Genomic DNA, 22639 nt, shown 5'->3' with positions numbered 1-22639 from the left:
TGAAGTCTTTACGTAGGCAGCCATCAAATATATATCAAAGTGTTATACTTAGTTCTACTGGCACTTAAAAAGCTTTAACAAAGACTGTTAACACGTAAGTGATATTAACATGATAAAACTACCATAAAACGATAAAATGACCTTCCATTCAACATAACTGTCAGATGTGTTGATATGGTACTGGCATGATACTTTTATATATGATATTCGACCGCTAATTATAATCCAGGCACAAAACAATGGTTTTTTTTGCCCAGAACAATTCGGTTTTGATGTGATTAGTGTGTTTATAAAAGCGATGGAACAGATGTTCAAATCTGACTCCTTTCTCCAGAACAACCAGCTACCTGAAGATTCATGGGATCAGTTCTTGCAGCTCAGCGTCGTTCAGTTCGTTCACTGTAACAATGTGGTCGAGTTGCTGCAGGTAACGTTCTTGGTCTCGCATGAAGTGAGGAATCTTCGTTTTGTGGAGAACTGCAAAAGGACGAAGTCTCTCCACATCTTCATAGGACACCTACACATGAGATTTCTGTTGTGTTAATTATTTTTGTATTTCATGAACAGATAACACTTTGCATCAACATAAATTGGACCTACCTTTCCCAGTGAGGTTAACATCTTGAAATCTATGTTTCTCCTGTGGCGTAAAATCCTAAGGATTCCATCAAGGTAAACCTGATCTTTACTGAAGCAGCCTACAGGACATAATGGCATGATTAGGACACAACCAGGGCTGCCAATTACAATAAACTATAATAATTAACAATAGTAATAATAACAATTAACAATAGAAACAAAAATCCATCGAAATGTACCTTCTCAATGAGTCAGCAATGATTATTTGGTAAATTGTACAATGAAAATGCTGATTTTTAACTTTAACTGGTCTCTTACAATAAGAAACAGGGGCTGATGGACACCAATTTCTAAACATTTTTTCCACATGGTGTTTTATATATAGATTTTATTATAAAGGCTTTTCTCTTTATCATTTTCCATTTAAGTATTCTTTAAAAGGCTATGGATGGTTTGTTGTAATTCAGTTAAAAGTGAATTCCACAGATATAACGTGATATATAATAATAACACATAATATAAATACAAATGTTTTAAAAATTGCTGCATAATTTAGTTGTTAAGATGTAAACAAAGACACTCAGAGTGGTCTGATGTAAAATGGTTCATTGTAGGGAAACTTAACAATTCTGATTTCTCTACAGTGGTAATGACAGGAACCAGGGGTCAAAAACGCAAATATAGCCAATTTATTTACTGTCCAAAACAACCAGTGAAGCTTATATGTAGAACCTTATCTCGCTGTTGTCAGAAGTCAATGGAACCAGACTTTTTTCCCCAAGTCATTCTGGGCTGTTTCTTTTGGTCCATTTAACATGAAATGTACACACAATGTAAAGGGCAACAGGTATTTTCAAATTATGTCAAAAACTGAGATACAAAGTTTCTTTCGACAGCAGCGATATGCGAGTTCTTATAGGTAATGTTGGTAATGGTAAAATAGTGGTAAATCTGAAAAAAAAAGCTTTCTTTGGGAGCTATTCTACCTTAAAACACCCTCCATGCATCATTACACCATGAATATATTTTAAAAAGTATGTTTTATGCCAAAACTTTATCTCAAAACTGTCATGAAAAACATGTCTCAGGCATTGGGCAGTGTATTTGCAACCGCTAAGGTAATAACTTTCTGTGAGGAAGCTTTTAGAGGCATTGGACAATTCAGACGTCTGGTTCCCATCACATAGAACATGGGTACGTTATATATCAAACCACTCTGAATGACTTTGTTTAAATCTTAATGATTTAATTGCCCTCTAGGTTAATTTCCCTTGTTTGGTATTTATTGTATGGACTCAATTACCCATCATTGATAGTGACAGCCTTAGACACAACACTGGAACAATGGTGCAGTTTTATAGAACGCGGACCATGTTCTGTGTCTGTATACCTGGTTTAGAGGTATCTGTTTGTCCCCGTTTGGCACGGAGGCAGTACTCCCAGCGTACAGCAGGATCCTGGACAAAGCGAGCAATATGGCTGAAAAGCTGGCTGAAGCTCATGTTGGCTGCATGGTGCACAGTGTAGTACAGAAGAGCAGCTCGCCACAAGAATGGCTGTTTCCGCAACAACACACTGTGAAGGCTGGCCAGTCCCTCCTCTGTAGGATTGGCTGGCTTTAGTCCAAATTGCTTCCTTCCAACAGCAGTGGCCCATGGCTGCATACTGTTATTCACACCCCGTAAGTAATGTGTACCTGAGAGTGGGAGTTATAACAGATCAGCAAGAAACATGCAAATTGCCTCAGGACTTTAACAACATGATACATTTTGTACCACACCTGTACATTTAAAGCTGCACTATGTAAGATTTTTTGTTTGAATTGAAAGAAGTATCATAACTGATTTCATGGGAGTTTTCAGACCGCGTCATACGCCACACAGCCTCAAAAAGAAGGTCTGGCACAAGTTAGGTCTCAAATACAAAAAAGCTGGGACAGTATTTGAAATAATTAATTAAAAAAAAAACAGAAACAAGTAATCTGTAAATTCTGTTTGACCCATATTAAATTGAAAACAGTACAAAAACACATGTAATGTTTTACCTTATGAACCTCATGATGTTTTTGTAAATATATGCTCATTTCAAATATGATGCCTACAACACGTTCCAAAAAAGTTGGGACAGGGACATTTTTACTACACCACATCACCTTTCCTTTTAGCAACACTTAATAATTGTTTGGGGACTGAAGACCTCAATTGGTCCAGTTTTGAAAGTGTAATTTCAAGTCTTCAGCTGCGCAACTGTACAGGGCCTTTGTTGTATTTTGCACTTTATAATGCGCCACACGTTTTCAACAGGAGACAGGCAGGCCAGTTTACCACCCACACTCTATATGTGTTATAACAATGCAAAATGTGTCATGGACGGCATCTAAAAAGCAGCATATGATGCTCCAAAAAGTATATATATCTTACAGCGTTAATGGTGCTTTTACAGATGTGCAAGTGACTCACTAATAAACCAACATACCATGACAGACTCTTGCTTTTTGACCCTTATTTATGCTGGTGACAGTCTCAGTGGTTCTTTACCTCTTTGGCCTGGAGAACACAACGTCCCTTATTTTAATAAACAATCTGAAAAGTTGCCTCAGTAGACCACAAAACATGTTTCAAACTGTGCATCAGTCCATTTAAGATAAGCTCAAGCCCACAGAAGTGATCAGTTTTTCTGGACGTTGTTGACGTGTGACTTTTGTGTTGCACAGTACAGTCTTGTGGATGCCTGACAAACAGTGTTTACTGACAACAGTTTGTCAAAGTATTCCCAAGCCCAAGCGGTGATATCCATTACAGAAGCATGCCAGTTTTTAATGCAGTGCCATCTGAGGGATCGAGAGTCACAGGCATTCATTTGTGGTTTTCGGGCTTGCTTTACACACACAGAGACTTTTCCAGATTCCTGAATGCTTTGATAATATCATTCACCATAGAGGGTGAGAAACCCTTGAAAACGCTCATTGAGGAATGTTGTTTTTAAACAGCTGGACTATTTGCTGATGCATTTTTTGGCAATGCATCAAGCCATCCTTGCTCATAAAGGGCTAGGCCTTTCCTGGATGCTTCTTTTACACCCAAGCATGATTACATCACTGCTGTTAAAATGTTTTCTGTACTTACATATACTTAAATATACTTTAATACCGTGTCTTTGTACTGCTGTTGTTTGAATACAGGTCAAAGTGGATTTAAAAATTGCTGCTTTCTGTTATTCTTTGCATAACTTTTTTGGAATTGGGTTTGTAGATAATTAACATCCTCAGAAAACAGTTCGTACACCAAGTTTTGACTGAGACTCATTCGATCGGGGAAGGGGTCTGAAGCACAACCCATGTTACAAAATGTTCTTCTGTTTGTGCAATTACACATTTCCACCAGAGATGTCTCCAAATCCCCAAATCTTACATAGTCTAGCTTTAAGGCTGAATATAGATGCTTTGCTTCTAGAACTTATTAAAGTTAAAATCTACCTGAGCCTTGTCCTTTATGTGATGCTCCCTGCAGTTATTTTTCAGTATTTTACTTGCAATATGGCTAATTAATTAATATATAATTTCAAAACTGTTTATAACAAAATTGTACAAATTGCAGTTCACAAAAAAAGAAATATGAAATAAGGAATACATGACATTCAGAAAAAAGACCATGCCTGAAGACCATTCCTGCCATCTTCCTATCTAGTTAGTATCCTCCCATAAACAAATACACTGGTAGAAAGTCATATAGTCAAATGCTAATTACATGGTCATAAAGGCACTTTACACAAACTGTCAAGACAAACTTACTTTAAGCAAAATAAGATTAAGCTAATTTGTGTAAGCTCTAAACTAAGAGTCAACTGCAACAGAGAAAGTGATTAGTCCAATGCTGAGCTTTTAATCTTCGTCCAGGGAGTTTTTCTTAGCCATCTGTTGTTTTGAAACACATAAGGTGCAGAAATGCACAACCAATGAGCTGTAAAAGCATTACCTTAAAAAAAATTTACATTTTAGGTTGTGAAATCTGAACTCAGTATAAATCTCAGTACAAACATATATAAATGCAATTTACGCTGTTCATGGTATATTAACTGTTAGGATGCTTGGAACCATAACCTATAGTTAACATAGCACATTGCTTAGCATAAGAATTGTTTATTGTATTCATAATTCATAGTACATGACAGGCTTGTTAAATTAGTTAACGAGTTGAATTAAGAGTGCTACATGAGGAAAAACACAAAAATGTGTTCAGTCTTAGGTCCTCAGTCCTGGAATTGGGAAGCGTTACTTTAGAACATGTACTCCAAGTAGTAGTGGAAAAGGTTTGGGTCATACCAATCTCATGTCTCAGCATCCCTTCTAGCCAGTGTTGCCTTGCTCCGGACAAGTTGATTGTTAGCGTTGGCCTACAGCTCTCCACCATCATCACAGCCTGGGACAGCAGCTCGTCAGACAGACACACCACCACCTGTAAATTAATTTATTTGAAATAAACATAGGCATAGATCTGTGTGTGTGTGGTGGGGTATAATCTGCATTGCTTTTGGTTTAAATTTGACCAAATGCAATATTTTTTTTAATTATATAGTTTTTAAATAACTATGGCTCAAACAAAGAGGATCTTTGATTTAAATCCATGTTTTTCATCACATCTTTACATCTCATGGGAAATGCGATCCATACACAGTCAGCATCTTTCATGTTTCTTTACTGTAGCAGATGGAGCAGCTTCACTTTCTGTTTAATGTTTAAGACTGTCGAGGATGTTTAAAAGTCAGGTAAACTAAGCAGACCTCCTGTGGTGATGTACAATACTGCCAGCTTGTTCTCTACCGCAGGTTTTAGCTCCCCTGGATTAAAAAGACTAATGCTAGTTGGTTAGCAATGACTAGTTGGATAGTTTAGTGGGTCTGGTAGATTTATTTACCTCTATTTACCTAAGTTTCTACACCTAAAGGTGCAGTTCTATGTCTGTGTATATCTAACTAGGTTAAAAAGCATCCAGGTTTGGGGCGGAGAGTTTGCTTTTGAGCTCCATTATCTGGAGTCTGGTTGGTGCAACAGACTACACATTAAAATGCCTAGTTGAGTCTCACTCTAACATAGAGGTGGGTGATATAACAAACATGTAATATTACGATACTTCAAAAAATGATTTTTATTTTTTCTGAAATCTGATAAGTAGGAAAAAACACTAGTAAAAACATTTACTTAATGATTTGTACTCAACATTTCATATACAGTGCTACACTGAATCCAATTAACTATCAAATCTTTGTGATAAAAAAAGCTGGGACATGTTCTTTTTAAGTATTGATGATATCCACAATATACACCATCAGATATTGTAACATAATTTATCACAATAACAATAAATATTGTCATATTGCCCAGCCCTAGTCTAAAACCATTAGATTTGTTTAGGTAGATTTTAGCCTTGTTGTTCCACTTCTCTCTCTCTCAGCCCTCTAACTTTTTAGAGTATTAAAGTCAAAATGTGAGTGTAAAGAGGAGTTTAACACACAGAAAACCAGTTCTTGATTAACCAACTCAGCATCTCAACTGACTTGAATATACAAGTCAAAACAGTGTACAGTGTGTACAGTTTATACATACTGCATGCGTTTCTGTTTAATACGTCTCTCATAAATAGGTTCTATACACATCAGTTATTATTTCTTTATCCTCCTTCATTATAGTGACACATTCCTAATGCAACCCATCCTTAACACCAATAATAAGTTAAAAACACTCATATGATGGGTCAGGTGCTATGAGCAGTGCGTCCCACCCCCAAAGCTGAATTGAAACCTACAACACTGAAAAAAAAGTCATGCATGAATACACAAAACAGAAGCAGAAGCACACATACCTCTCCCACACAGCCCTCTTTCTGTAAGTACTTGCGCGCTGTTGACCACACTCTGCTTTTTGGCAGAACACTTCCTCCTGTAACTTCTTCAAAGTTCTCATAAGTGCCAAACTTCCTCAAGACACACTCCATTATACCAACTGCCTGGATGAAGTGATGGGTACATAATTTAGAGGGTACACCATTATTCAAAAGTTTAGAATCACTTGTCATATTAAAAATTGTTGTTTTCTATACAATAACTGCATCTACAATATGCTGTACTGCACGAAAGCCAGAGACCAGTCTAAATTTATTTATTCAAAACACTAAGTACAAGTTATATATTTTTCAGGAGATATTTCTGAGAAGTATAGATAAAAAAAACAATCAACCTGCATAATGAACAGGAAAGTCAAAGGAACATAAGTGGGAAAAAAAAATGAAAAAACTGGACTCCTAACAAACGCCTGCAAGACCTGGTGACCGCCAAAACTGAAGTACTTAAATCTTTGAGAGAGAGAGGAGAAAATTGAGCCCCACTCTTACTTCAGATCTGAAAAAATCCACAGATTTTTCTGTTAAATTTATGTTTTCTGCTTTTTCATGACGCTGCAGAATGAATAACTTGCACTTAATGGGCCATTTTGACTGGAAACAAAAAAAAATGAAGGGTGGTCTCTGACATTTGCTCAGTACTGTAGATTTAAACAATATAAACAAGAAACCAGCAGGTATTTTATATAACATGCAGTTTTTATCTATTCATAATATGTTGTCTACAATGAAGTTTCTCCCTTAATAAAATAATCTAATATCTAATAAATAACCTTCTGGATATTATTAATTTCATTATCAAACCATTCTTGATACTGTACAGCATGTCTCAGTCATTCTACAGTCACCTACAGCCCCGATCATCAGTCGGGACACATCTCATTTTTTTTTTCTACTTATTACTTGGAACCTGTGAAGTTGCACGTCAATCATTTTAGAATCATTTTAAATACTAAAATTTTTTTCAATGGTGTCACCACAGTTTTAAATGATGCTGTAAATAACAGCAGAGTCTTACGTGTATTACTACATAAACATACCTGGGAAAGAAAGAGACCTGAGCCTTCCTTATACTTCTCCAGTACGCTGCTGGGTTCTGGGGAAGTGTACTCAAACTGAGGCTCGTACTTATAGTCCGACTGGAAAAAGGTCTGGCGCTCCTGCTCGAGATTTGTGGGGCGCAGAGCTACCAGCAGGCAGGGTCCACGTGGAGTAGAAGGTGTGGGAAGTGGTGTGGCCCCGATACCCCTGGCGATGTGCGGCAAGGAAGTCGCTGGTCGCATTCGTCCTCTTCCTGCTCTAGGGGGCGCTGTGGCATTCATGGTGCAGGTGCTCTCGCTGCGGCGCATCCAGCCTCCAGGGCCCAGGCTGGGGCTTGTCAGGCTTCGTACTGGAGGAGAGGGCGCACCACAACGCCATGGTGGCTGCACAACCTTCCTGTCAGGCTGATGATGATTGGCTCTAAGGCGCTGGGGTTTGATCTCCAGGCTCAGGGGCCTTCGGGGTCCACCTGATGGCTCAGCTCCTCTGCTGCTTCCCCCCACCCCACACTTAGCCCTTTGCTCCGACTGTGTATTACCAAGGGCGGATGTACAAGTCTGTGCTTGAGGCCCATTGTGCAGCAGTCTGTCCCTCTGGGTGATGCTGCTGGTTCTGGCTCTGGCCCGGACAGGTTTGGGTTTTTCCAAAATGGGCTCTGACTCCTGAACGTCTGCGCCAGTAGTGGCCATGCCCTCCCCATCAGCCCGCTCCATACAGTTCTCCCCCAGATCCAGCACCATCGCAGCAAGCACACCTCAGTCAAGCCACGCTGCACATCTGTCAGCTAAAGAACAGATGCTGCACCACTTTGAGAGCTGATAGAAAAAAATGAGACACGGATTAAAAACCAAAATTATTTAATAAGAACTAATTAGTATGCATCGGTGAGACCAAGTGGGAACTGAGGGCCACACAGTTTGGTGATTTCCCTGCTGTAGCACCTTAACTATCCATGGTTATTCACTGATGAGTTGAGTCAAGTGTTCTTGAGCTGGAAAATCACCATATTGTGCAAGAATCCCTCCATTACTAGAGTTCCCCATCGCAGAATTTGACAATTCATGGAAATCAAGCAGAGAGGAATGTTTCTGAATGTATGACAGCGCAATAGGTTTCCGGTTCCACTAAAAAGGCCTATAAAAATGAAGGATGCAGACTGATGTCGGGGAGCACTTTTTGAGATAATGAGCGCACAACTACCACAATGTACCACAATGAAAGCAACCTGCAAGTAATAGAACAGACAACTTTTTCACTCATGTTATCAGAGAGAAAACACGATGTATAGTGATGAAAGAAATTCATCCATGGGTGTGAAAAATGATAAAGAAGGACGTGATGGACAACAATGGAGAGCCACTGAGGTACACTGAGCCAAAGCTAGGCCTGGTCATAGCATTTATGTTCACTAACTAGAAACAAGCACAAAATATATATCTTTAGAACTTAGGAATATAGAACTTTCAGCAGCCCATCATTATACACTCCAGTGATTTTGTCAACTTTTTAGTTTTTGGTCACATAATCATGGACATGTTATACAGGGAGATTCACTCGAAAGAGGCCCCGAATATTCTGTAATAACTCTCGGTAGGACAAAGCAATCTAAACAAAACAACGTGCAATGTGCTCCTCAGTATATGGAGCTTCTAACAAGCTGGGATGCCCCTTCGTCAGAGCGATGGGGTAGGTGCCGGACAGCTGTTGCAACATTTAACCTCCAGTTGCAGCTTCCAGGTGCAGACCCCCGTACCCCTTCACTCAGTCACTCAATATCTCATCAGGATAGTGGTGTACAGTACTGAGCAGCGCGTCAAGGTATGTAGTGTATTTTTTTGGTTCAGATTGCTTCGTCCTAACGGGAGTTACAACAGAATATTCAGGGCCTCTTTCGAGTGAATCTCCCTGTAGTTGTTAGCCCTTCAGTTAAAACAACCCAGGCCCTTATGTAGGGTATGTTTAACATGTTTTTGGGCCATTTACTTCATATACACGCTCATGCTCGGCCCCACCTATCACTTTTTAACAGTTCAGCGCATTAATACAGAATTCATTTGATGTGTGTGCTCATAACTGTGACCGTATCACATATTTTACATTGGCTTTAAACACAGCTCAGTGAATCAGATTTCAGAACCGTAACTATCCATTTTATAACTGATATTTTGATAGGTGCGCATCACATCCTTGATTTTAGGCTAGTGGTTAATCACCAACTCATGATGGTTGGTTATCGGTTAAAAGAATTTGCCAAAATTTGCAACCCTTGTATCAATGGGTATCAGGTATCAGGCTAATATCAGCAGGAAACGCTGGACTGGATGTTGGAGGGGAAAAAAAGGAATGAATCTAATCCAATCCTGTAACAACAATTCCTGTAACAAATCTAACCTGAAATAGTGCACACTCACATATTTTTAGCTGTGTATTTCTTCCTGTGGGGGGAGTAAAGTAGTTTGAGCATGAAAGCCTACTTGTGGATGGCCATCTAAAGTGAAGTGCTTCAATTAAAAATAGCTAATTTTAAAGCTTATTAGTTTTAAAAAAAAATAACAGATCAGTATCTGTATTAGTGGATACTTGGAATTTATGCAGGTTGATGTGTTTTATTGTCAAAGAAAACATATTCTTTGGCTAAAAAGCACATCCGGGACAAATATACACCTGAAGATATAAATTAATCAACTGCTATCTACAATTCGGCACACACATATCGTCTACATTGACTTTCTTATGTTGTTTTTATCTTTGAGAACTGTTAGAAACCAAGCATAGTTTATGCTGCACAATCTACATTTGAGTCTTCTACAGAGCTTTAAGCGAATGGTTAAGCACTGTACTATTTTTTTTGTTTTTAGCATGGAGCCTAAAGGCTTATCACTGAGTGTTCCAGTGTTAAGTTTCTTGTTCTAAATCACTGGATTTGATTCATGAGAGCTTTATATTAGGGACGCACAATTCCGATTGGAAACCTGGAAATAAGCAGACTTTTGCTCCAATCACAGCAATCCGCATATATATTATTTTTAATTTGTTCTGTTGACCCATGTTGCAATTTTATGACATAAATAACATAAGGCAGGTTATGCATGACTCATTCTGCTAAAGAGCAAGTTGTACTTTCAGTGGAAGACTTTATTTGATTCATGTTATTTATTATATAATTGTTATATATTTTTCCTTAAAAGGATTGTGAAGTTATTTACATTAGCGACTAAGACTAATAAAACTGGAACTGTGCTGGTGTGTTTCACATGTTCATGTAGCTCACATAGTGTGTGTTAAACAGGCTTATTAAACTCAGTCAAAAACAACCGGTCATCGGCTGATTTGGTTGTAAAGAAATCCGAATCTTCCATAAATATTCATAATTAATGCATCCCAACTTTCTACAGCTACTGATGAGTTATGTTAACCATGTGGTTTCTGAGGACGGAATCTTATGGAGTCTTCTTCTAATGTTCCGGTCACATTTCATGACTAAGTCCGAAACTTTACTTGAGTCATAAATTTTAGGGATGCACCGATATGGAAACAATCGAGCCGATGATGATGTCCATTATATTTTGTGAACAAATCTGCCAATGTCAAAAAATGTGGAAACTGTGTGTAGATCCACCTGGATTGTCACTGTAGAGAAATATAACATGTATGGTTACAAATGCAGTAAAATTCCTCCTGACATGACTGCGATATCATCGTGTAGCCCTAATAGAGGTGGGCAAAAACATATCATGATACTTTCCAAACGTTTATATGATGCATGTTTTGTATCACAATATTTCATTTTTCTGACGTTTGATAAGGTGGAACAGAAAAACGATACGGCAAAAATATCATTTTGCGATACTTCAAGACGTTTTCATGATACAGGACAGGCATTATATATTCAGTTTTCCAAAAACATTATAAGTTAGAACAGACAAAATAGAACCTGTAGTGCCACGTTTAAAAAATATTATAATAATAATTAATCTACAACCAGTGATTTATTCAGTTTTACAAACTGCACTGCACTAAATCTAATTAAACACTTCTAAATTACATTTTTTAATGAAACATGTACTTAGTCAGTATTGATAATATCCATGATATGCTCAGGAAAGCATATTATGACATATCACGATAACAAAATATTGTCATATTGCCCACCTCTACATTAGAGCCACCTTTAAAAATTACAATTAAAAACTACACACTTAAAAAAGGATAGTTCTTCAAGGGTTCTTCAGTAAGGCAATTCTATTATGGTTCTGTTCAGATATTCATGCTTAAAGGTTCTTTGCATGGTGAAATGGCTCCTCAGTTTGATAGAGAATGTGCTGAATATGATTCTACAAAGAACATTTTTGATACTGGTTCTATATAGCACCAAAAAAGATTCTTCTGTTGTTCCAAGCTTGACACTGTACCAATAACAGAACCTCTTTTTGTGTGAAAATGGTACATAGAACCATTTTCAAAAAGCTTCTATATAGAATCATATACAACACATTCTCCATCAACGTGAAGAACCAAGTCACCATGCAAAGAACCATGCAAGCATGAAATGGTTCTGCATAGAACTCATGGTTCTACAAAGAACCAATGTCTTTAGGAAAGAACCCTTGAAGAACCGTTTTTAAGTGTGCACAGTGATTGTATGGCGTTTCATGCACTGGGTTACAATGAATCCACTTAGACAGACCCAATTATATCTCTTTGTAATGAAACATGCAGTTTGTCAGAAAGGCGTACTGTGATGTAACTGATACCGATCAACCCTAATCCCTAATAAATTGGTCAGTGTGAAAGAATTCAAGGAATTTGTGGCTTTTTTTTTTTTTTTTACCAAACTTGTGGACAAAAACGGCATGCAGAGAGATCTGCCATGAAACTGAAACTCACATTCTCGCCTCACTTCCTCAGTAAGGATTTAAAATGCCATATTTAATCTAACAATGGTTAAGTACAGGTTTTCATGATGCTCCAAGCATCTAAGGACTAAATACTAAGGGGCAGCCAAACAGAGCATGAAAAACATTTTTAATAAGTGATTTTGACTTCTGGGCAAAATTAAAAAGCCCAAAGTTACTGTTAACAATACATGTGTGCTTATTTCTACAAGTAGGAGATACAGCACGAGAGTCTCCATCGGTCCAGACTACTGAGTGAGTTTCCAGTAGGATAAAGCACCAAATAAACAGGCCAACGCTTTTAATAGTCGGTACAGTAAACAACAACAAAGATACGCTTCCAGAATTCACGAGACTAATGGCGCGTACGTGCTCTCGGTTTGCATGCAGTGGCTCACTGACTGAACAGAGGAATAAAAGAAAGAAAGAAAGCAGAACAACAGTGAGACTGAATTCTCGGTACTGTAGAGTCGCTACACAACATACCATTCAGGCTTTTCTTGCTGCGGCGAATGAACGGACTGAACGGTCTGAACGGGCTTTCGGGCTTTGTTTAGTAGGTGGTCACATTCCGGGAACGCTCTCGGTAGCAGCGGCTGAAGTTCCGGTATGGAGGACTCTAACGGGGCAGATAACGGAGCAGTCCGGGATTTGGGAGGAGCGCATTGAGCACCGAGCCCCGCGCGCGCCGGTGACTGCGCTGGAACAAATGACGCGCTGGCGCAGCCATGACACAAGCGCGTACGGACGGCGCGTGCATCCTGCGTGAGCACGCACGGACCCCTCCGCCCACCTTATGTTTTCCTGATTTTTTTCCCAACCCGTACTCTGCGATTGGTTGGCAGCGCCTCCTGTGCTGTGATTTTCTCCTCTCTAAAGAAACAGAATATTACAGTCAATTTACTACAGAACACTGACCAAGTATTACAGACTTTATATACAGTGAGCCAATCATAGCACATCACTGACCAAAGGAGCTATATTGGTATTATAAAAAAGGCTCTGCAGCTTGTATAATATGTCTATAAAATCTATTATAATTTTTCTTACAGCTGCTAAGACAGTAATACAGGAACATTATGAGGCACAATTATTATAGATTTGATAGACGTATTATACAGCGCTACAGAACCTTTTTTATAATATCAATATAGCTCCTTTGGTTAGGGTTGTGCTATGATTGGCTCATTGTATCGCACATCCTGTGCTAGGATTGGCTGGTATTGTCCAATCAACTGTCCCTCAGGAAAAATATCTACAGGAATACTACATGAATCTCTACAGGATTCCTGTAAATTTGGACAAGTACTATCACATCTTACAGGATACTGCACAAGTATGTTTGATGACTATAATACAGTATTATATGAACATTGTAGATTATTGTAAAAATATTATACAGCACTATGGAAATCTTAAAGCGTCACCGTAGAGCTTTGTGGTCAGGGCTGTGCTGGGATGGCTGGTAGTGAACACACCTCCTGTGTTGGGATTGGCTGGTAATATCTCCACTCCTGTGTTGGGATTGGCTGGTAATATCTCCTCTCCTGTGCTAGGATTGGCTGGTACTGTGTTCTCTCCTGTGCTAGGATTGGCTGGTAATATCTCCTCTCCTGTGTAGGGATTGGCTGGCACTGTGTCCTCTCCTGTGCTAGGATTGGCTGGTAATATTTCCTTTTCTGTGCTAGGATTGGCTGGTGATATCTCCTCTCCTGTGCTACGATTGGCTGGTAATATTTCCTTTCTTGTGCTAGGATTGGCTGGTAATATCTCCTCTCCTGTGATAGGATTAGCTGGTAATATCTCCTCTCCTGTGCTAGGATTGGCTGTTAATATCTCTTCACCTGTGCTAGGATTGGCGGGTACCATGTCCGCTACTGTGCTAGGATTGGCTGGTAATATCTCTTACTTTTTCAGTCTCTCCTTTCTCATCTTTATAAAAGAAAGTTTCTCCAGATACAGCACTGGTTCATGCTTTCATTGATCCCTTTATCCTCATATCCAGCATTCATTTACCTTGTTATTCTTTCTTTCATCCTTCGTCTTCTCTTTGATTTTGATACTCTTTGATTTTTTTAGTTACAACCATCAAACTTGGTAGAGCAAAACAACTGATGACCCAAAACATATAACACCATTTCAGGCTGATACAGGCTGAGTCTACCTAACCCTGCTCTACTTTCTTTGATCCTTCCACCCCTATCAAGAATAATTTATTTTGATAGATTATCATTTAAATTTCACAGTAGATCAAATTTGATATAAATTCTTTTGCTGGTGGAAAGGATATAACCACATTTCATGCTCAGTAATAAGAGCATGGATACACAATATTAGTTATTAGAGCTAATACTAGTGAATACCAAGTTTTTGTGTGAGGGCAGGCCTTCAGTAAATCACAATGCAAAACTGTAGAAAGATAAAACAGTCCAGAGAGAGGTTGAACTTTTGGGCTGCCTCTTGGTGAAGATCCAAGAAAGGAGTTTAAGAATCATGGAGACCCAAACTTGAGTTGTTGCATGACTCCACCAAATTAAACTTTCCATACATAATACTTGACATGATGGTATTTAATTCAGTATATTTCCAGAGGAATTTACAATAAATAGTTCCTCAGACCACAAAATTGTCAGAGATTGACTTGCTTTATTAATATTTTCAGAATCATGTGTCTGTGGATTAGCTTAGAGTTACAGTTAGCTGAGAGTTAGATTTGTAAGAAATGATCAATAAGATAAAAAGAAAGAAAAAAAGGCACTAAAGTATTACAAGTACTAAAAATAAAAATCTGCATACCACCACTTTGGAGCACATATCATTTTTTTTTAGAAATTAATGTTTTGTGGTAACAAGTTTAATCAAAGTAGACTAGTAATACGGGTGAGATGTGGAGTAATTTAACCCCCTGAAACTCCAAAGGACCCATATGTAGGCCCACACCTCAATTCCTCACTCTCATATGTGCATAACTTACATATTAGTTTTATAGTAGTTACTATATAAACCAAAGTAGTTACTGAATAATAAGTCCTAAGATTAATGAGAGAATGATAAGCCGAGGGTTCAAAGGGTTCAGGTAAACTGAAATTTAAAGCCTTCACATTTCAGAACATGTGCACTCCCTCATATCTCCAAGCTAGGCTTACTTTTGTGAGGGTGTGTCTAATGTTTGTCATATGGAGGAGCCTTGGTCTGGTTGTTTGGAGGGAGTGGTTTATCAAGGTGTTGCCCCGTGGTGAGGCCGTACGGTTGAGAGGCATATGCCTCTTTCACCTCAGGCCGCAGTCGGGCCCCTGCCTGAACGCTGAGGTCAAAAAGCTCAGAAGAAGCGAAGGACAGTGGTCGCTCTTCCAGCACACCTTTCAGCCTGGCCTGCCATGTCTCCAACATAGCTTTTCTCTCAGAGGGAGAAGCGCGTGCAGGACCCCAAAAGATCTGAGGAGCGAGAACCTGAAAACCACAGAAGTGCAGAACGCCGTTCTGCGCCAGGGCACAAACAGTTTGTTATTTTGTCCCCGATTAATTCTAATAAAGAAAAAATGACTTTAATACCAAATAGGTCATCTCACCTGTAAGGGCCATAGCAGAACATTGACATCTCCGTTGATGCCATCAGGTTGGAACTTGGTTTCCGGTGCTCCAGTAGTGAACGACAGGACAGCCTTTTTATCCTACAGAGTAATTCAAGCATAATTTTAAACTGTTTCTGTATGCTTTACTTATGATTATTTTTAAGGCTAATCTCTTTAATATAACATATAGTGGACCAAGGACCTTAACATTTCAGACCTTGCACAAGCCATTGTCATACGTGTTCTGCAGAGTGTAGGCAAATCCTCGAGTTAGCACTCGCTCCATCCAGCCTTTCATTATAGCAGGGTAAGAGAACCAGTAGAGTGGGAACTGCATAAAACATTCAGAATATTTTAATTAATTTTCTAACGGCAGACTACATTTATTATTCTCATGCCAGTAAGATGGATAAAATACATACATAATGTACATGTACATGAGGGAATTAGATGTTATAGCATGAGTTAATTAAAAATCTTGAGAAATAATGAGAACGGGAGAATTTAAATCTCAAACCTGAAAGATGATGAGATCAGCCTGCGCCACCTTGCGGTGCTCTTCTTTGATGTCATCACTCAGTCGATCCTCCTTGTAGGCAATAAAGGTCTCTTCAGCATAGAGAAAGTGTTCGGGGCTCTTCAATTTGCCTGGACATGCAAAACATAGTGCATATATAGGACTATACAGGACCAGAAATGTCCATATCATATTATTTCAAATTGCTTTTTGATATGGGTTAATCTATTTCTGTGAGAATATTTAATTCAAGCAAAAATGCCAAATTTCAAAACTGTGCTCCAGATAGGCATTATGGGAACCGACTTGTTGGATATTTTTATTTATATAATCAAATAAAATATGTTAACTCAAGATATAATTAGAATGTTATTCAAATATTCTTAAAAATCCAAATTTATTCAAAAATGCTGGCTGATATACCTGCAAAACGGGCTGCATTTTATGGCTGCTGTGAAAAAAGCATTCATTTACAAAAAATTATTCATTTACATGTTTGTTAGAAAAGCATGAGCACTATATAAAACCTTAATTGTGCAATAATAAATTTGAAAATAGACTGAAAGATGACATTTTAAAGGCAAACAGTCCACATTCCTTCAATCAAGTATCCCGCTGTGGGCAATTATAAACAGGAAACCAGCTGATTTAAAATGAAATAATACTTTTAGTGTTGTATTTATACCCATTTAATATTTCAGCACAGTTCACACACACATTTTCTAAATTGCTTATCCTTCTGGGTCACGGGGGTGCTGGAGCCTATCCCAGCAGTCATTGGGCAGAAGGCAGGATACACCCTGGACAGGTCACCAGTCCATTGCAGGGCAGACAGACAGACATATACACTCATACCTAGGGGTAATTTAGTGTGTCCAATTGGCCTGACTGCATGTCTTTGGGCTGTGGGAGGAAACCAGAGCAGACACAAGGAGAACATGCACAGAAAGTGTGCCAGGAAACCGAACCCAGCCCCTTCTTGCTGTGAGGCGACAGTGCTACCCTCTGTGCCACCACAGCACAGTTCAGTTCAGTTATTGTGTAAACGTGCACACTTGATATTTGTGATTTAGTACCAATAGGACAAACTTTCATAAGATCATAACTAAAAAAGTATTTGGGGCACAGAGTTGAAAATTTGCATGATTGCACAAATTAAATAGAAGATTATATGTGATATTTTCTTCATGCATGTCCATGACCTGACCTGCCATACCCTAGATTACAGGTTCCCAACCTTAGTCCTGGAAGCCCCCCTGTCCTGTAGATTTTAGTGTTTTTACTGCTCCCAACACCCACACCTCGAGTCATGGAAGAGGTGTTAATGCGCCTTCATTGAATCAGATGTGTTGGGTATTTTAAGACCAGGGTTGGGAACCTCTGGCCTAGATGAGTTGGCAAAGAATAACCCTTACATACTTTTATCATTTAAAGTTTAAAGGAAATTTGGAATGGGAATGTATGTCCTGGATAGCCATGTTCTCCTATAGTTTTAACCTAATACTGTAGTTTAGTTTATTCGATTTAGATTTACAGTGACAGCACACGTGTATCTGAACAAGTTGTCCAGGGCCTGTAGAAGAAAAACAGCCCTACAACATCACAGATCCACCACCATACTTTACATTGAGGATGGGGTACTTTTCTGTTGGTTATCTTTGTGTCTACACCAAACCCATCTCTGGGTTTGTTGCCAAAAAATCTCTATTTTGGTCTCATCTAACCTCACTGAACACAGTCCTACTGAAAGTTCCAGTAACATCTGGCAAACTGTAGGTGCTGGAGTTTGTTGGTCCTTCTTCTGGTAACCCTCCCAAACAACTTGTGTTTATATAGGTGGCATCTGATTTGAAAGACGTTCTGACCTCAAGACCTAACTAATGTCTGCAATTCCCCAGCTGTGATCCTTGGAGATATTTTTGCCTTTAGAACCATCCTCCTCACTGTGCGTGGGATCGATATAGATATACACCCTCTTACAGGCAGATTCTTAACATCTCCAATTACTTAAAACTTCTTAATTAAGATTTTGAGGATGGAAATTAACTGTTTAGCTATTTTCTTGTAGCCGTTCTCTAGTCCTAGCTATGGGTGACTGAGGGAATTTGGCCTGTGCGTCACCTCATATTTATACTCCAGTGAAACAAGAAGTAATGGCTGACCATTTAATTGTTCCTAATTGCTCAGTTGAACTTTAAAGCATAAAGTATGAATGGGAATATAATTCAGTTAGATTTCACTAATGAGAATTTCTAAGGGTGCCAAGAATTGTGGCACATATAGACTTATTTGAGAAAAATATTTATTTCATGACAAATTGTAGGTTTTTTCTTTTAAACATTGTACTTCAATTACAGGTTAGACTTTTGTTAATATTTATAATGGAAAATCAAAAGGATGAGCAATAAAGAACGTTTTTTTAGCCTGTCCTGCTCAGGTTTACCAGGGGCACCAATATTTTTGGAGGGCACTGTACACAATGTATAAACTGTATACAATAAAAAAACTGTATAGAATGTAGAAAATAAAATAAAATAAACCACAATGCCAGCTGTTAAACTGATTTATATACTACGGTGACATTCTTGGTTGTTTTTTTTAGCCGTAGTTTTAAATTAGCTGAAAATGACAGTGAAATTCACACTCAATTGAGCTGCTCTTAGAGAAAAAGCTGACTGTCTTCCTCACAGGTATCACAACATCTCCTCTGGTCACTGATCTAGTGGACATATCTTCAGTTGTTTTCTGCTTAATGAAAGCAGTTGGAAAATGAACCAAGCCAAGCAGGGTCTTATACAAGACACACATCTTCAAAAAGTTATTTCAGCTTAATGAGTCTACGTTTTCTTATACAACAGCAGGGACTGTAACTATTGGACTTTCTATCAAGCACTTTAACAGCCTGATGATAAACCGACTGCCCAGTTATTCAGACAGTGAGTCAAAGTGGAACAATCGCTGCATTAAAATAGAGTAGTGGTCAAACAATTTCTAAAATAACATAAATTAAACGTTACAACATTTACTAGCTTTTTGATTTGCTTTTTTAAATTTGAATATTTTTAGATCAATTTCAATACTAAGATGTTTGCATTCTGATACTACTTTAAGCTTTTCTTCTGATACATAGACATTTGCTGTGGTATTATCTGTCGATCTCTTAGTAAAAAACATACAGACTTTTCCCTTTACATTATGGTAAAGACAAGAATCGTTCAGCCACTGTGTAACAGTGCCATCACTGCATTTGCAGCTTGCTGTTTACATTTATTTATGTAAAGACTGAGTAAATAAGGTCCCACAATTTGTACCAATAAAAACCACGTAAAACTACATCTTGCTCTGCTGCACTTGTCTATGGGTAATATTTGCTCTTGTAGAAATACGCTTCCCTGCACTGGTTTTGGTCACATACACAGTTTAAAAATTCCCCTTAAATTTACAGACGCCACCATACAGACCTTTGATATCCGCCGCTGTTGCAATAGCATGGAAGTTCATGGCGTAGAGGTCAGACACAATGACTTTACATCCCTGTGCAGTGAGTGTCTGCACAGCCACATCCTTCGCAGCAGCGTTAAACGAGCTTGGACTGTGATGGGCATAAACGATCAGCACGGTCTTCGGCGCTGCAACATAAGAAGCACATAGAGATCATACCCAGAGATAAGAAAGCACTTTGAGTTCGCAGCAGCAAGCAGAGTAACGATTGCAGCCTTATTCAAACCAGTGTTCCTCTTGTTCACGTTCCATTTTTTCCATTTTTGTATGAAAGAGGGTTTGGCGATGTGAATGCTGAAAAGCCTATTAATTGAATGCTGAAAGAAAATGATTAATTGTGAACTGAAGCACAGAAATAAACAGAAAGGAAAGAAAACAAAACAAACACCAACAAAAAATACTCACTAGATTTCCAAATAAACCTTTATAATGCTCAAGGTAGTCGGTATTCTCATTAAAGATGTAACACACTACCAGTCAAAAGTTTGGACACACCTAACAGAATTTGGACAAGATCTAAAGGCTTGTGCTTAAATGCAGGATAAATTTGCTTTAAGACACAAACAAATAGTGACTGTTATTCCTATGCATGAAATCATCAGAAAATATATATTGTTTTGCAGCATCAACAAGGCCAGCGTATGTTTATCTTCTTCAGTCGTACTGTAAAGGCACCTCAGGTGGCTCCTCATGAAACTGCTTAAGAAAATGATAAAGAGTGTTCAAAGCTGCATCGAGTCAACGTGGGGCTAATTTCTAAAATAATCTAAAATAGAAGACAGTTTGGACAGTTTGGGCAGTTTTTGGTCTTTTGGTTGCATATGTGTTATTCCACAGTTCTTATGTCTCCGTTTTTGTTTTAAAATGTAGAAAATAGTAAAAAGAAGGAAAACCCTTCTATGATGTGCCCAAACTTTGACGGGCACCATCAATTCTTTCATTTCCATTTGTTGCTGGGGGAGGAAACATCAAACAAGCATCTTGCTGGCCATCAAAATGGTTTTCCTACATTCCTGCTGCAGGAAAGTCCTAGAATGGTTTGAGATATCAGGATATTTCACTTTAATTCAGAAGACATCAATGACACTTTGTAATTCAGGTGAGATCAGCTTGAGGTGGTGTGTTCTAGGGATGTACTTTGCCTGTGTGTGTGATAGGGAATGGTGGCTAGGATCCGTTCTGGAAACATTTTTTATGACCAGAAAGATAGAATGCTTATAGGACGCAAGAGATGCTGTGCATGATAAATCCCTCAAAGAAATGGAAGAATATATTGTCACCTCGACAAGGACGAGGCAAGACCAGAAACATCATTTAACCCAGAGGAATCCAATCACATCCGCAAAAGGCCTGTGTGGCTGCAGGTTTTCATTCCAACAGAACAGGAGCGCACATGATCAGTAGTTTGACAACTGAGACAAACTGAATAAACAAGAGGAATCAGATGTGTTCCAGCTTGTTTGGAATGAAAACCTGCAGCCACACCAGACCTTCGCGGATGAGATTAGATACCCTTGATTAAACCAACGGAATGCTCTTTCTTAAGAACTCACACTTACAGCACAAGGTGCTAATGCTTGGTGGTTAGCCAAAGGACTAGAAAGCTAGAGGAGCCGCCAGACGGTTAACGGAACCACTACTGGCAGCCACGGCGGGCTCCTGGGACATTTGAATGAGCTGCAACCATGCAGGGCTCAGGGTCGTCACAATTTTACCTCTGAAAAAGGATACAGATTTTCCAGTTATTAAGAAATATAGTGTTTAAAAATTACTCTAATTGCAAAGGAAAAAATACAGTTAAGGACACAAAAAAGAAAATGAGACAGCTGTGAGAAAACCATAAAAGAGCGGTTTACCATGTGTATAAATGAACTATAACTGTTGCACAGGCCACATTTTATGTTTTTTTTAGATGTATTTAGTAAATAAATAAAAAAGTAATTGTTCATCAGTATCATTTTCCAAGGGTGCCCTTAGCTTGCATACAACTGTAGGCCCATTCAAATCAAAACAAAAAATCACACCCTGCTTCTAAAGCAAATGTTATCTGAGTCGCTTTGTAATCTCACCCATTTCCTAGTGTGCCAGGCTGAGAGGGCCCTCCTCCTTCTTAAGCAGTCTTTCCGCAGTGGAGAACAGGAGTAAAATGCTTTGAGAAGAGTTTCTTGCCTTGACGTGGCTGAGAAGCACCGGTTGGTTTCACCTGCCTCTTAAGTCACTGGACGGCACTGAACGCACGGCTGCCAGTCTCTGTCACAACTGGAACGAGACTCACTCACATTAACTTTTAACACACCTTTCCACCCGCTTTGGCTGCACCCTTAACCTCTGGCACATGCAACACATCTGGTTACTGCACAGGAACAAATAAAGAGATTAAACCATGTGCTGCTGCTGCACGTGTGCACTCAACAATAGTGGTCAACAACCAGGCGAAACTTGGACTCAGTCCATGCAGCTGAAGCACATGACCAGAGGGTGGAGCTGGATTTTATCCAGGGCCTGTGTCCAGTTCCTGTAAAAGAGGGAATTCCACCATTTTTAAAAAAGAATATGCAAAATTAAACAAATGTAAAGTAATTCAGAGTAGTTTGGTGTAAAATGTGGCATTTTGGAGAAACTTGAGTCAGGACTGGTCAC

General features: G+C 38.8%; 2 protein-coding genes across 2 annotated transcripts; both read right to left on the bottom strand.

Annotated features, from left to right (window-relative positions):
- On the bottom strand, window positions 1-13124 carry LOC118819197 (uncharacterized protein KIAA0895-like). The gene is made up of 7 exons (XM_036586888.1): window positions 12896-13124; window positions 7514-8329; window positions 6438-6581; window positions 4901-5033; window positions 1970-2275; window positions 601-698; window positions 1-517 (listed from the first exon to the last, which is right to left on the bottom strand). The coding sequence occupies exons 2-7, from the start codon at window positions 8252-8254 to the stop codon at window positions 356-358; spliced, it is 1584 nt and encodes a 527-aa protein (XP_036442781.1). The 5' UTR covers window positions 8255-8329; window positions 12896-13124; the 3' UTR covers window positions 1-355.
- A 1921-nt stretch (window positions 13125-15045) lies between these two features.
- On the bottom strand, window positions 15046-22419 carry LOC118819208 (ribosyldihydronicotinamide dehydrogenase [quinone]-like). The gene is made up of 6 exons (XM_036586900.1): window positions 22069-22419; window positions 19960-20127; window positions 16499-16629; window positions 16199-16312; window positions 15979-16080; window positions 15046-15889 (listed from the first exon to the last, which is right to left on the bottom strand). The coding sequence occupies exons 1-6, from the start codon at window positions 22070-22072 to the stop codon at window positions 15572-15574; spliced, it is 837 nt and encodes a 278-aa protein (XP_036442793.1). The 5' UTR covers window positions 22073-22419; the 3' UTR covers window positions 15046-15571.
- Between the last annotated feature and the right edge of the window lie 220 nt (window positions 22420-22639).

This window comes from Colossoma macropomum, unplaced genomic scaffold (genome assembly GCF_904425465.1).
Source record: "Colossoma macropomum unplaced genomic scaffold, Colossoma_macropomum, whole genome shotgun sequence".
In the NCBI taxonomy this organism is placed as follows: Eukaryota; Metazoa; Chordata; class Actinopteri; order Characiformes; family Serrasalmidae; genus Colossoma; species Colossoma macropomum.
This window is presented reverse-complemented; position numbering and strand designations above follow the sequence as displayed.